Raw genomic sequence first — 16,388 nt, forward strand, 5'->3', positions numbered from 1 at the left:
CCTGAGAAGTTCCGAGGAGTTTGGCCATAAAGTAGGCAGCTAGTCCTACCCTTGGGGCTGCTTCACTTACAAGTTTATTAACCCATTGAAAACACACAATCCAGTTGTTTTTGTTCATTCACGTGGTTGTATAACTACTACCATTAACTTTTGAGCAGTTTCTCCTTCAAAAAGAAAGTCTACTACTCATTAGCAGTCACTCCCCCAAGCTTTGGTAAACATAATAATATACTTTCCATTCTCTAGTCTTGCTTATTCTGGATATTTTGTATATATGAAATCACACAATATACTGTCTTTTGTGTCTGGTTTCTGTCACTTAGCACTGTGTTTTCCAAATCTCCATTGTAGCATGTATGTGAACTGTGTTCCTTTTTATGGGTGACTAACATTCTGTCGCTAGGTATACCACATTTTGTGTTTCCTTTCTCCTGTTGATGGACACTGGGCTCATCTGCACTTATTGACTACTATGAATAACACTGCTAAGAACATTTATGTTCAGTGTTTTTTATTTTTCACTTTTGAGAGAAAATTACATATGATAACAAGCATTTATGTTCAGGTTTTTATGTTGCATTATGTTTTCACTTCTTTTGAGAGAAGAGTTACATATTGTACAGTGACTTGCATTTAACAATTTTAAGAAACTACCTACCAGCTTGCTTTCCAAAGTGGCTATATCACTGTACATTCATACCAGTAATAGGAAGGCTCCAGTTCCCCCACAGCCTCGCCTACACTTGCTATTTTATTATCAACACCTGCCTTTCTGTCACAGCCATCCTGGTGGGGAGGGGGTGATTGTGATTTTGATTGGCAGTTCTATAACAATGACAAATTATGGTAAGCATCTCCTCATGTTCATGTTGGCCATTCAAATATTTCCTTTGGATACCTATCTACTAATGTCTTTTGCTCAGTTTTTAATTGGGTTGGGCGCCTTTTCTTATTGAGTGTTAAGAGTTTGTTTCTGGCTCTGAGTACTTGTCTCCCCTAGGGAGCTTTTTGCATACTCTGCTTAACCACCTGGACTGGGCTACATGGACTTGGGAGGCACTCGGTGACTGCTGAATGCTCTGGCCACCCCATGACACTCCTTCTGTTGCAATTTCTTTCAGCTGAGTGTGGAGGGACAGTGAGAGGAGAGGCCTCAGGGCAGGTGCTGTCGCCTGGGTACCCAGCCCCCTATGAACACAATCTCAACTGCATCTGGACCATCGAGGCAGACGCCGGATGCACCATTGGGTAAGTGCCCAGAGCCAACAAAGAAACACTTGCCATTTGTTGTCAAGGGGAGCTGTCATCGGCATCATTGATGGCCCCCTAACGGTTGTCAGGACCCTCCGACCATCGCTGGAGGCCTGTGGGATCAGTAGTTACCACAGAGACCCTAGGTTTGGACTGGGCGCATGGGACTCAGCCTCAGCATCATGGAGGCTGCATCTAAGGCCACACAACTCACTGCTTGGACATTGCTACCGTAGAGCAGCAGGGGCCCAGGCTTGATGCTACACAGCCAAGGTTTGGATCCCAGCCCCTCCATTGACTGCTAGTGAGACTTAATCACTGTGAGGCTCTTCCTCTGCTAACATGGGGTGTCAGTTAAAGCTCTGGAAGAACATGCTGCATGCTGGGCTCGGTGTGGCACTTCAGTCACACAGTGACAGTGACAGTCCTCAAGGCCAGTCTGTTTCTGCTTGAGCCGTGTGACCCAGGCATGCTGCTTCTGTTTCTCTCTCAGTTTCCTCCTCTGTAAATTGAGGACCAGAAGTGCTCATGTTTCAGGGCTGTGTAGAATTAAGTAACAAAAGCCAGCAATGTCTGGCACTGGTACATTTTCCTTCCAGGACAGCTCCCGTCCCAAATCAGCACCTGACCCAGGGACTCCTTAGAATCCCAAGCCATCAGAGAAGAAAGGAGGGTCTCCAACTGACAGGTGCATGGCCTTTCTCGTGACTTCTCCCCAACAGTCCTGTTGGTGATGTTAACAATAATAAACCCTGATGCACACACAGGTCCAGTTTGTACAAGAGACAGCTAAGCATTCGAGCAAAAGCTCTGAGTCTAAACTTTATAAGCTACAAAAAAAAAAAAAAAAAAAAAAACAAAACCTGGAGAACACCCCAGATCTTTCCAGATCTTCACATTATATCACACTGCTGGCCAGGGTGAGCCTTGAACTGTACGGTTCAGAAGTGATAGGAGACAAAAAGCAGGTTGGAGGGGCAGCATGCTCTGAGAGGTGAAAGGTGAACCAGAAGAGAGAACGGGCTGGCTGGAGTAGGGCTGCATGTACGTAAGGACTAGATGGGATTCGACTGGCCTGGTTATGGGGAGCCTTAAATGCCAAAAAATAAAAAGGAGCCATGGCAAGTCTTGAGCGGGGTTGGTCCACCAAGGTTATTGACAGTACAGAGAGCTCTTACGAAGTCACCATCGAGGACTAGGGAATAAAGAGGGAGCCAAGGAATGGGTAGAGTTGTGACTAGCAGGTCCCTACTCTGGAATCTTCAGTAGGAGACGGAAATGTGTCATTGAAAGAGATATAATCACTCATGTTCCTCGGCGTGCACCATTCGCTTAGAATTGAGGGAATACAGTGTTCACCCTATCCATATTTTTGAATGACACCCCATGCACTGTGAGGTCAGTGGCACACATGGGAGCTTAGTATTTCCCAAAGGGACAGTGCTGTTAGAATGACCTTTGGGACACTCACCAGGCCACGTGTCAGAGAGTGAAAGCTGAGCATCTCATTCCAGCTTTCAGGGCCACCATGGCTTTGGACAACCCCTCCGTGTTCTTTCTCATCGCTTGTCTGCAGTGACAGTCTGCAAAAGATGTTGCTGATGACCCCCTGTGTGTGCACTCACAGCCAGGAAAGCCCAATGGGTAAATAAACAGGGAGGACTGGGAAGAAAATGTAGTTGTGTGGTTAGTGACTCTGTAATAGACCCTCCGGGCAGTGAATGCTGGAGAGCAGGTGGCTGTTTCATTTTAGAGCATGCATATGCAAATCAGGAGGCGATCTCTTGACTCTCCTGATTCAGAGCATCACTCACTAATTCATTCATTCATTCATGTGACAATGTTACTACATGTTCTTACACAAAGAGAGGCTCTGTACTTCTTGTTTGAAGGAAATCCTGCAGGCAGGCACAGAACAGTGTTGAGATGGTCTGGTGGTTTGAAAGAAAATGGCCCCCAAAGGGAGTGGCACTATTAGGTGTGGCCTTGTTGGAGTGGGTGTGGTCTTGTTGGAGGAAGTGTGTCACTGTGGAGGCGGGCTTTGAGATCTGGTATATGCTCAAGATACTGCTCAGTGTCTGCGTTCACTTCCTGTTGCCTTTGGATCCAAATGTAGAATTCTGCAGCACCATGTCTGCCTGCACATCACCATACTCCCAGCTGCCATGCCCCCCACCATGATGATGATGGACTAAACCTCTGAAACTAAATCTCTGTAAGCAGCCACCTCAGTTAAATGGTTTTCTTTATAAGAGTTGCCCTGGTCATGGTGTCTCTTCACAGCAATAGAAACCCTAACTAAGACAGGTGGGAAGTGAGTATAAAGGCAGATTCGGGGTTTCCGAAAGTCATCCTCAGATGTTAAGACCAGAGCTGAGCCCTCAAGGATGGTGAGATTGCCAGGGAGCCAAGGAGGGGAGGGACTTCTCAGCAAGTCAAGGTGTTTTCCCCACATACATCCCCATGAAGGAGCTGGAGCTGGGAGTGATTCCCAGCCTAGATGAAGTCCTATGATGATAATGGAGGCTGGCAGCCTTAGGGGCTGTCACAGCATGGGCCACCACAGCGGGGCCTTGGGCTGTGTGAGGGTCGTTGGGATTGTCTCTCTTCTGTCTTCTTTTTCTTTCCTCGGAATTTTACTCTTCGGCTGGAACATTCAAAAGTCCATCAGCGGCATCTTGATGCTGGGTCTCTGTACATTTTGACCAGCATCGTCCTAAGAGAAGGTGTAGCCCACATCAGCATCCCAAAGACTTGCTCCAGCACTTCCTTAGGGACTAAGGCTTTGCAGCAGGGATGGAAGAAGGTGGGACAGATTCACAGACGGCAGATTCGTGGGCCACAGGGAAAGCGTGAGAAACAAGGGTGGGGATGTGTCGCAAGAGTGCAGACAAGTTCACTGCCAAGAAAAGCCAGCCAGGAAGTGGAGTGGAGGCAGGAGGCCTCAGGTCAAAGACAAAATGATGGATACCCTCTCCAGAACAGGGCAAGAAATAGGAGGCCATTGTTGATGTAACCAACCGTCTTATTAAATAAGAAACACAGAAACAATGTAAAAGAGAAAGCCAAGAGGTCAGAGCTCAGAGCTAAATCTCACCCTTCCTTCTGCTGTCCCAGCTTCGCGAAAAGAGACCTACTTCCTGTCGGTTAGTTTTTTTAAAGTATGTTGTTCTGCCTTCTCATTGGTTGTAAACCCAAACACATGACTGCCTCGTCACCGTCTGAATGTACAGCCCTAGGTCTTAAGGTATATGTCTCCAATGCTGATGTATCCCTGAACACACAGAGATCTTATGGATTAAGGCTGTGCCACCAGCCACACTCTTGCTATGGCTCTAATAGCTCTGACCTGAACACACAGAGATCTTGTGGATTAAAGGCGTGTGCACCACGCCACACTCTTGCTATGGCTCTAATAGCTCTGACCCCAGACAACTTTATTTATTAACATACAATCAAAATAATATTTCAGTACAATTAGATTACCACCACAGGCCATGGAACCTGCTGCATATGTGTTCCGCATTCAAGTGTGTGTGTGTGTGTGTGTGTGTGTGTACACAAAGGGAAGTAGAGTATGAAGATAATTGTACCAGCAAGATGGCTCAGTGTGCAAGGGCACTTGCTGCCAAGCCTAACATCGCAGCTTCAGTCTCCAGGCCTCACGTGGTGGGAGGAGAGAACTGGTTTCCCCAGGTTACCCTCTGACCTCCACAAGAGTGCCACGGCACATGCATGAGCACAGTAAGTAAGTAAAGATTTTCAAAGACCGTGAAGATGCACCCTCCTCATTCTGACAAGCTTCCCGCAGCCACAGCTACCCCACAGCAGCTTCTGCTAAGTAGGTGGAGGTCTTCCAGCCACACCGAGGGGTGCCAAGCATGAAAATGGGGGACAATTCACACACACACACACACACACACACACACACACACACACACACGTTGAGTTCCCACTTAGCTCCATCATCTCTCTGCATTTGTACACATTTCACAGATGTGTACACATCTGTGCACACACGTCCTTTTTCTTTCTCTTTATTCCCTCTCCTTTCCCTGTCCCTCCTTTTTCCCGTCTCCCTTTCTCTTTTCCTCCCTATCTCCCTCCTTCCTTCTCTCTTCCTCCCAACTCTCTCCCTTCCCCTCTCACCCCTCCACTTCATCTCCACTTGAATAACCAGCAGCCAAATAAAGGAGCTTGTAAGTACACGGCTCTGAAGAGGGCCCTCTGCATATGAGTCCCTATTTAAGTTTTCTCTATGCTGAATATTATTAGAATTTTTCTATTTAAAAAAATAGGAAGCCAGAAAGTCGGCTCAGCCTAATGACCTGAATTTGAATGCTGAGATTCACAGGGTGGAAGGAAGGAGAGAACCACAAACTTTGCGCTCTCTCTCTCTCTCTCTCTCTCTCTCTCTCTCTCTCTCTCTCTCTCTCTCTCTCATAAAAAAAACACATTTCTCTCTCTCTCTTTTTTCTTCTCTCTCTCTCTCTCTCTCACACACACACACACACACACACACACACACACACGATGGCACCTGTGTGCCCATACTTTCTGTTTAATAAAAATAGGAAGTCATTCTTAAAAAGTCCAATGCCACAATAACAAAGGTCACAGAGTATAAATCCAAAGACCTCACATCTCACTGTGGAATCACTCCCCACACACACCCACACTCCACTTAAAATAACCTCTGGTCCCCTTCTGCTCTTCTAATTCTTCTAGGCATTTTGGGTGGCCACATACCCAAAGCAAATCCAGCGAGCACAGCTTCTTAAACACATCCATCTCATTACTAGCCTTAGCAACTTGCTTTTTGTTTTAGTGCTTAACCACAGTCCTGATCTTAAGTCAATTTCAAGGGACCTGTCTCCCATGGCTGGAGGCTGCAGAGAAGGCCATTGTGTGCTGAGCCATAATTAATAGAACCTCTCCCTATGGATAAAGCAAACCATTTCAGATTTTTCACTCCAATGAGCATCTTTGTATATGAATCTTCGAACACATTTCCAATTATTTCCTTCAGCTAGATTCTTTGAAGGCAAGACTTGACATATGACCTTGAATGTCCCCCAGATACTGAATCAGCTTTCCACACCCTCAGTGGCCCGTGAGAAGGCTGCCTTTCCACACAGCATCTCTGCCTGTGCCCATCCTCTTCCCCTTTACCAACTCACTGCTTCTAGCTCTTTTGTGGGGCCAGGGAATCTCACTCCTGTAAACAGCATTTGCCTGGGCTCATTTCTAAACACTTTCTCATTTCACCTAAAACCAGGGAAATCTAAAAATCTTTGTTAAAGTCCCTAAGTGCTTATGTCATTTGCATGAGCGTGTTCTCTCTCTCTCTCTCTCTCTCTCTCTCTCTCTCTCTCTCTCTCTCTCTCTCTCTCTCTCTCTCCTTCCCTCCCTCCTTCCCTCCCTCCTTCCTCCTCCTCTCTGTGTCTCTGTCTCTCTCTGTCTCTCTCTCTGTCTCTCTCTCTGTCTCTGTGTCTGTGTCTGTGCACATATGTGGAGGCAGACACTGGGTATCTTCCTCAGTTGCTCCCTGCCGTACTCTCTGAGACAAGACCCCTCACTAAACCTGGAGCTGAGCCCCTCCCCCAGTCAGCTGACCAGCAAGGCCCAGGGACCTCATGTCTCTGCCTCCCCAGGCTGGTGTTGCAGGAGCACACTGCAGGGCCAGGCTTTTTATGTGGATTCTGGGGACCTGAACTCAGGTCCTCATGCTCGTGAAGCAAACACGTTACCGCCTGAGCCATTGCCCTGGCCTCGTGGTGCTTTTATTTCTACAGCATTTGTGCCCTTTTGACTTTTCCAACCCGTTTGTTTTATTAATCTTCTCCAGATGCTTAAGATATGAAAAGACTCCATGCTGCTTCTCTGCTGAGTGCCTCCGGTTTTGACTCTCTCCCATCCCTGGCTGATCTGATTTAATTGTCTTTGTTTTTCTTCTACTGTTGCCCGTCCCTCCGTTCTGTTTTGAGCAGCCGCCGTCCCCTCTCTCGCTGATCACAGCCCCCTCTGCCTGCTCACCCTAGAAACCTTGTTATTGTTCTCACTTCCAGCCTTCTGTTTTCCGACTGCTCTTGACAGCCCGCATTTGTTTTTATCAATGTGCTATCATCTGCATCCCTCTGAGGACACACTTGTGTTTTGTTTTACGATGTCACTTGTTTTCCAGCATCCACTGCATGTTGCAGTTAGGCCATTCGGGCCTGATTATTCAACTGGATTCTTGATGTCCCACGAGTTCCATTGTTTGTGCCACTTTGAGTCATAGCTAGGAGGTGGACGGGGGCACAGAACTACCTGCGTGCTTGTTATCGGCTCAGCGTGGCACTCTCTTTCGGCACTGTCTGTCTCTGTTCTCCTGTGAAATAGTGATTATGGGTACTGTCTCCTCGGGAGGGTTGAAGGAGTCAATGTTTATAAACCTCTTAGAACAGTAGCTGCCCCAGAAATGAGATGAAGAGTTGTCCATTTACAGTCAGTGCATCCCCTAAGCACTGGAGGCTGTAGGTACCCTCTAAAGGTCATGAGTGGTAGGTGCTCTGCTGAGTCAGAAAAGGGATGCCAGATGGAGGGAATGTTAGATGGCTGCAGCTCCTGGCAGCACAGACAGAAGATTCCAAGGGGCCTCTCCAGGGGCACCTGACCCCGCCCTACTGAAGTACTGGGTGTGTTCAGAGGGACCCGCTGCCAGGTTCAGCCCAAAAGCTGAGCAAGACTCCAAGAAGGACAGTGGGCACCTGCCTGAACCTAGCCAAGTGCCCACTCCCACCCTGAGTGTAGCCAGGCTGGAGAGTAGGTAGTTAGTTCCTGGTGTTCTTAACCAGAGTAGGCTGGCAAATTAACCTTTCCTCTGGATACAGTGACCTCCATGGCCTTTAGTGGGTGCTCTTTCCCGGGGCCCAAGAGTTCTACCAGGGCTTGGCAGTTCATACACAGTAAGGTGTAGGTCATGGCTCCCTCCATGCAGTTCCACCTGGTAACAATATGAAGAACATGGGGTTCACCCCATAAAGTTGCAGCCTCCTGTCCATCTCCAGGGTGGGGCCAGCATTTTCCTTCTTATGATTTGTGGAACAGTTCAGAGTATTAGACAAAGACAGAGTGTCAAAGGACCAGGCACTTGGCCCTCCCCTCTGCCCACTGTCTGTCAAGCATCTACAGTGTGCCAGGCTCCAGACCAGTGTCTGTTAGCCCTGACTTACAGAGGAGCACCTGAAGGCCCAAATAGTGTGGGGCACATGGAGCCCACCTGCCCTTCTGCCCCTGGTGTAGCTACACTTAAAACAGTGGGCATTGGAGACCCCACTCTGCAGGGTCTTTGTTTGTCGTGGTGTGCAGGGTAACACAAGGGGCAGACAGGAACACCCAGCCCTGGTTTGAGGGGCCACAGTCAAACGGTTGGCAGATGCCACTAGCTCAGACCACAGAGAATACTGTGACCAAAAAGAGAGAGGGAAGTCCTTCCTGGAGGGCAGGAGGAGATCTTTTCCAGCTGGGGGAGGGAAGCGAAGCCCACCATGCAACTCCAGTATGGTGGGCTGGCATACGGAGAGGAAGGTCTCAGCGGGATCCGGGGGCCAGGAGAATACTACGTCGGTTCTCAGTATAACGGAAGCTGTTGGAACACTTTGAAGAAAGTAACAATCAGTATTCAGTTCAACTTTTAAAAACGTGGAGCATTTTCCCAGTGTCAGGCTTCACACCAGACACCAAGAGTCCGAATAAGACAGCCTTTTCCCATCATGGCATCAGAGAGAAGTGATGTCTGTTAGGTGTGGAAATAGAAAAACTGACTACAGCTGGCTTCGCAGATGGGGAGTTCTTTTTTCTCTAAAACAAGAATCTAAAGGTCCCGTCGAGACCTGGCCCTGTTGCCCATGGCACCTTGCCCTCGGCTCCTGCTGTGCCAGCCTGAGGCTTGTGGTCGGCTGGTCGGCTGCTGCAGCTCTAGGTGCCATATTGACTCCATGCTAGAAGAAAGGAAAGGGGGGGAGGGCCTAGAAGTCCCTGCTCGTAAGGATTGGTGTGTTTTCCTGGGCAGACTCACTGCCTTTAAAGACGCCAGCCCTTCCTACAGGTCACTAGGCAGAACTTGTTGAAGAAAAAAGAGAAACCAGTGTCTCTTTGTTTTACAGTCTCCAGAGCAGAGACAGAGGAGAGGTTCGGAAACGGCACAGATCCGCCGGGGTTCCAGCAAAGTGTGACCCTGTAGACTGTGTCGCAGGAGTACCTAGGTGGCACTTGAAGACAGGGAATTATGAACAAACACTCTTCCAGCTATACTTAGAAGAGCAGAGGGGCTGGGGGACAGATCAGTGGGTAATGTGCCCGCTGCACAAGCATGAAGACCTGAGTGGGGAATCCCCAGAACTCACATAAAAACCAGTGCTAGGGAACAGTAGATCACTGAAACTCATTGGCCAGATGATCTAGTGGAACTGGTAAGTTCCAGGTTTGGTGGTAGACCATTCCTATACCAGGTAAGGTAGAAAGTGATGGAGGAAGATACTTGGAATCAACCTGTCCTCTACACTCACACTCGTGCCCACATGCACACACCCATCACACGGGTGCACTTTTACACACATGTACTCACCTGCACACACCTATACAAATATGGGCCTCGATCTTACACACACTCAGTAGCAACAACAGTAGGTGTTCATTGTGAAGACTAGGAGGAAGGGCCTCCCAGGCCTACAAAATGGAGAAAGGCATGGATATGCATAGCCATGCTTAATGATCTCATGATCTGGAGTGACAAGGTGACATTGCTGCTTCAGGAAGATCAGTGGTAGAAACTCAGTGGAGAAATTGGTTGGCAGCCAGAGAAGGGTCTAGTGTGACTATTTAGCAGCCTTCGTTACATTCAGGAAAACAGAGTTTCTTGCATACAGGTACAGTTGGGACTGGTAGCTATAGATGTACAGAGCACTATATAGAGCAGTAGTGGGAAGGCAGATGTGATGATCCTTTCCAGGGGTGCCCTCCCTACAGGGGTCTGGGACCAGTGGAATGTGGGGACCTTTTTGCTGTTGGACATTGGTTCTCTGCCTACCACCCATATAACTGTAATGCTCCTATTTGGCCCGTAAGTAGCTCTTGGTTCCTTTTAACCAGTAGGGCCTCTTCTTTGTGACAAAGGTAAGGGTAAGCTGCAAGCCTCATTCTTGGCCACCCAGCAGCAAGGCTGCCGAGAGGAGGTTCTGAGGAAGCAGCTTCCCTGCCTAGTGGAGCTTGTCTTCCTGGGAGGATATCAGACTAGACAAGATACCTGGCTATGTCTGCGGCCCGGAGGCCCTGCTGTGCTCTCAGATCTGTTGTAGCACAGAGCTTTCTCCACAGCGGTCAGGCAGCAAGCGGGCAGCTGGCCCGGAGGAGGCAGAAGCCACTGGAAGCAAAGCTTGTGTTCACAGATCTTGCCAGGGATACCGGCCTCAGGTTCAGCAACTTCCAGAAGGTTTCTTTTAAAAGAGCGACGTCGAGTTAAACTTTAAACAGAGGGAGGTCTGTGTAGCTGCGCCGTGAGAGCAACCTCCTGAAGGGGCCATACAGATCAGCACACCCAGCAGGCATCGCTTTTCAGCCTTCAGTCTGCCTGGAGTCAGGAAATGACCAAAAAGAGCCAGAAAGTTGTTTTGAAGGAGAAGAGGTGGACAGCCCGGTAGGTATAAATGTGGCTTTAAGAACAGCAATGCGCTCTGGTGATTTCGTTTTCCATGGATTGCCTCTAGAGAAAGAAACACAAGCTACTTCAAATTATCCAAGTCCGATAATCCAGCCAAGCCGGCCCGAAGAGTTGAATTAGCCAGAACACATCCCCTGGCTGCCAGCCTAGGATCCCAGGCGTGGATTCAGATGTCTCTTAGGAGAATTAGCACCACCTGCTTTCTTGATTGGCACACTGGACACCTAGCAATCTCTCCCTTCAAAATGACAATTTAAAAATAACAATGCACAAATAAGATAAATGCACAAGATGTTTCATAAACTATAGCACTCATGAGAAAAAATAACTGTTTCTCTAAAGAAATAGAACCTGTTTTTTTTTTTTCAAGAAAGGTTTTTGTTTTGTTTTGTTTAATACTCCAGGAGACAGAAAAAATATATATAAAGGACTAAGGCTGGGGTTGTAGCTCAGTGTCCAAACACTTACCTAGTGTTCTAGTTTCATGCTGTTGCTGTGATGAAACACTCTGATCAAGTGCAGCTTGGGAAGGAAAGGGTTTATTTGGCTTATACTTCCAGGTCACAGTTCATCAGTGAAGGAAGTCAGGGTGGGAATTGAAGGCAAGATCCATGGCGGGAAGCTGTTTTCTGGATCACTCTCTGGCTCACTCACAGGCTTATGTTTAATTAGCTTTGTTATATAGTCCAGGATTCCCTGCCTAGGGATGGTGCCAGCCACAGTAGGCTGAGCCCTCCTACATCAATTAATAATCAAGGCAATCGCCTGCAGACATGCCTGCAGGCCAGTCTGATCTAGGCAAGTCTTCAATCTAGGCTCTTCCCTCAGATGACTCTAGGCTGTGTCAAGTTGATAATTCATGATAACTAGGACACCTAGCCCTTGATTCCACCCTCAGGATGTCAAAAAATAAAAAATAAAAACAGAATAGATGATAGGTTTTCTAATGGACTATATACATAATACTGTCTGTCATTTAATTATAAAACATAGGGATATTAATATAGATGGATGGATGGATTGGTGGAGGAAGGGAGGAGTCCTGAGAGAGAAAGGAAGGGATGGTGACAGATGAGGATGTGAAGAAAATAATGACATCATCACAATTAAAATCCACAGTGGCAGCATTTGCCCTGCAAGAAATAAAAGCATTCAAACAGGAGATAAACTGGAGAGTCTGAGGCTGGAGAGGAGCACGTGATGGTGCCAGAGTTCTGAAGGAAAAGTAACCAAGCGTGGCACAGAGTGACAGCCACAGGCTGCATAAACAAAGGACAACAGGCAACAGATACTCATGGCTTGCCGCCCCGGGAGCTGGGCAGTCCCCTAGCACGTCCCTCACAGATGGCAATGTAAAGACAGCTCCAGGTCCAAAGTCACTTGGTACATGAGAGGGACGCCTGAGGCAACAGCCTACATCCAAACAGCAGTTGCCGGCCTAGAAGGTCACACCCCTTCCTCAGTGTCCTGAAGCCCACCCAGTTCCATTCCCCTAGCTTTGTAGAGAATTGAGTTCCCACTGACCCCAAGAACCAAAGCCTCAAAGCTAGTGCCCAGCAGCCCTAGTGGCCTGGAACCTCCACTTCTCTGCCCGGCATTTCTTCTCTGGTAGCATGCTTTCATTCCCGCGTTGGCTGTCACTGTCACGGCTTAACAGAGAGTTTGCTATGGATGGCTCAGAGGCGGGACGTTTCGTAGAGCAAGCATGACTTCCTCCTTGTCACTTCCAGTGTCCCCAACGCGGCAGTCTCATCTGGGGACTGATTTCTGAGCCCATCCCTCCAGCCGTTGTTCACTTACAGGCCCCTTTCCCTTGAAGTAAGGCTCCTCTCTCACCATGCCAACCCCCGCAGGGTCCCTGGGGTCCACACTGAGGTGACAGGTTCTTGAGAATGCCTGCAGTGCTTCCATTTTCCGCCTCCACCAACCCCTGGTCGGAGGGCGTGTGAAATCAACAGCTCAGGTCATCGCCACGGTTTGCCTTCTCTGTTCCTTGTGTTTGCACGTCTTTCCGATGTTCAGTGCATCCAGACAAGCCGGCTGAGTGAGCAGTGTCCCAGAAGCCTGACATGTTCAGATTTCCTTCAGCCCAAGAGCACTGAGGACTTCGGAAGGGTTTGCCTGGGAATGACCCTGGGGAGGGGCGGGATCCTGCAGTGACAGTCCAGAGCCCTCCTGGCTCTTTAGATGCAGGCTGTAATTGACATAGAGACCAGCAGCAGATGACGTCCGTTGCACTGCTTGGAAATCTCCTCAACCCTAAGGGAGAGGGTGACAGGGTGGGAGGGAGCCTGGGCCCAGGGAGGCCTCTGGCTTTTCTTCCCCTTTACTGATTGCATCTATATAAGCTTCACGGTCTCCTTGACGCCCCTTGGGCTGTCTCATTTCTTCCTCCAATACTGCTTCGAAGGCACCTCCTCCTTGAAGCTCCTTTTGCGTCTATGAGCTAGAAGGTGAGGTCAAGGAAAGGGCTTTGCAAGCTGGCATGGGAAGACATGGTGTCATCGTGGGTTTCTGACCTTTCCTTGCTGTCCGGTCAGTCACCTACATGATCTCCTCAGAACTCACTTCTGCCTTTGCAAAATGATCAGTGAAGGCTCCAACCCACCATCCTTCCAGGAGGAGATTGAAAGCACGCGCCAAGCAATCAGCAATGGTCTGCAAAGGCTTAACGTTCTTTCTCCTTTTGTTATTTCAATAGAGCCTTGTGTATGCCCCTCTTGGAGCACCGCTCACATACATTACCGTGTTTTGTGGTGTCTCCTTCAGTGAGCAGCAGGCTCCAGGGCAGAGACAGCCCTGCACACCCTGGAATCTCTGAATGAAGAGGTTTATGCACAATACACCCTCTTCTCGAGAGATAGCTTGTTCTGTGTCTATGGCTCCAACAAGCAAGCACGAATGTGTACGAGCAAGACATCCACAGGAAGAGGTAACTCATCACCCCAATGTCTCCTCACCTGGATCACAGTACAGGTGCCATCTTCAAACCAATGTCAGTCCTCACCATTCGCCTGCAGGAGGCAACCCTGATAAGCCAAATTTGGGGGCCTGCATTGATCTCCATTCATCAGAAGCCCCTGCCAGCACCTCTAGACTTTGATCTCTACAAGATGGGAAAAGTGTTCACTGAGAGTGTGAGTGACTTGGCAAACAAAACCAGTCTTCCCTGACTCTCATGGAGGCCCACCGTAAAAGGGGTCCCTGCTGGCCCCCAACTAAGATACTCTTGCCTGTATCTACTTCTTATCACTGGTACAACAAGAATGATCCTAAATTCCAAACCAGACTCTGTCAGGCCTCAGCTTAGAATCCTTCAGCAACTTCCATCAGCCAGTAGAGTAAAATGCAAACTTCTTCTCCAGCCCACAGCATCTCAGCAGGCATGGCCCCTGCCTGCCACCTCAAAGCCCTTACGGCCTTTCTGCTGCCCAGATGCCCTGGGGCAGCTTTCCATTTGGGACCTTTGCACGTGCTGCCCTTTATCTGGGGGACGCTGCCTGCCACCTCTTAACCTGACCTGCTCTGCTGTGACTGGCTCCCTCTGAGCCTGCCATCTTGCTTAAATGTCACCCCCGCTCTGAGAGGTCCTGTGAGTGTTCTGTCCCTAAAGTGGTCCTCCGTCTCAGCGCTCCGTCATTCCTCTCACCAGCGTTCACCACTGTGGATTTGTGTGAGGAGCGTTGCCATCTCCAGCAACTCCTGGAAAATGGCATCCTGGCTTGTTCATGTATTGTTTGTGCATGCAGAGGACTCCCCATTTCCTCCTCTCAGATCCCCTTCCCCTGCCCCTCCTCTCCCCTCAGCCTCGTCAGTGTGAAGCTTCTATGTGTTATCAGATCAGCCAGACTGAACAAAATGAACACGACTCTATTAATTATGGGTGGATCATCTCCAGCCATGCCTGGCTCTCCCCCTGAACTGCCTCCTCCAGGAGGTGAGGTGGGTAGAAGTGCCCATGTCTGGCCTGAAAGATAATACCACGGTAACCAGGGTTCACTCTCTAGCCATCCTTTAACTAGACTAAGAAATAAAAACAAAGTCTCATTTGCAGTGAAGCCAAAATCATAAACTTATAGATTTCTGAGGAATGAACCCAAGAAGTGTGCAGAGAAGACAACTAACAAAGAAGAAAAGCACACAGTTATCCCTGTGTTTCCAGCTGGGTACACGGAGTAACAAGGATGTCCATTCTCCGTAATAGCGAGTGTGGCCAATTCCAATTTCAGTCTCCCTGGGAAGTTGGTACCATCAAGTTCATCTTGTAGAGTTAATTGGAGACGTACCTGGATGAATTAGGGGGAAGAAGATGAAGGGGACCTCTTCATGTTGGAATACCAAAATATGAGGTTTTGGGAAGCTTGCAAGGATGCTGAAGAGCTGGGTTCCTGGTTCCCAGGGAGCAGCAACCAGCACAGGAAAGGAGTGCTCACCAAAACAGCAGTCTCCGTTGGGGCAGGTCAAATAGCCAGGGAACCCAGAGTGTTTGCTTATGAGTCTGTCTTCTGGAGCCCCATCTGAACAGGCAAGCATGTCCTGAGCATGGATCCACAGTGGGAAAGAAGGTCAGCTCCCACCCCCTCAAAAACCATCCCCAGGCTGGAGAGGCAGAAAACAAATGAGCACACTAAGTATATATCGATTAGTGCTAAGGAGGAAGTAAACAAGACTTCAATGTCTAAAATACAGAGGAGGCCACTTCAGATGGGCATTGGGATAAGTTATTGCTGAGTAAATAATATGATAATAACAAATATTAATAGTGTCCATCTCAAATAATAAAACTGAAAGCTCTAGGAAAATATTGCAGTTGGGATTTTTTTTTTTTAGTAATTTCTTGTTTATTGTTTGAGGATGTCATACATGTATATAATATATTTTGATCAAATCCTCCCTTTCCCTCCTTCCCAGCTCCTGTCCCCTACCACCATTTCTCCTTCCCAGCATGTCTGCTCTGTGTGTGTGTGTGTGTGTGTGTTTTTGTGTGTGTGTGTGTGTGTGTTTTACCCACTGAGTCCACTTGCCAGTGCCTGTATATGAATGGCCGTAGGACCATCTCCTGAATCATAGCCTCTCAGGGACCACACGCCTGATGAAACTGACGGTCCCTCCCCCAGCAGCTGTCAATGACCAGTAGCTCCTCCACTAGGTGTTGGACTCCGTGGATGCCCCACCCAGGGCCAAACTCTACAGGTCTTGGACATGGAGTCATAGCTTCTATGAGTACACATGTGCAATGGCACTCTGTTGCCCAGCAAACAGTTTCCTCTCTACTCCTGGCTGTCACCTTCCTCCCATCCCCCTAAGTGTGTGTGTGTGTGTGTGTGTGTGTGTGTGTGTGTGTGTGTGTGTGTTTAATGTACTGCATTTATTTATTTACTTATTTGATTTTGCTTATCTGCACATGCACAGCGGCATGTGTGTGGAAGGCAGA

General features: G+C 48.5%; 1 protein-coding gene across 1 annotated transcript in view; it reads left to right on the plus strand.

The window, feature by feature from the left end:
- Nucleotides 1–16,388, plus strand: part of Csmd2 (CUB and Sushi multiple domains 2) — a 568,711-nt gene that overhangs the window by 421,692 nt on the left and 130,631 nt on the right. Inside the window, 1 exon segment of the mRNA XM_037203342.1 lies at nt 1,122–1,248. Coding sequence (XP_037059237.1) covers nt 1,122–1,248 — 127 coding nt within the window.

Source organism: Peromyscus leucopus, chromosome 2 (genome assembly GCF_004664715.2).
Source record: "Peromyscus leucopus breed LL Stock chromosome 2, UCI_PerLeu_2.1, whole genome shotgun sequence".
Lineage (NCBI taxonomy): Eukaryota > Metazoa > Chordata > Mammalia > Rodentia > Cricetidae > Peromyscus > Peromyscus leucopus.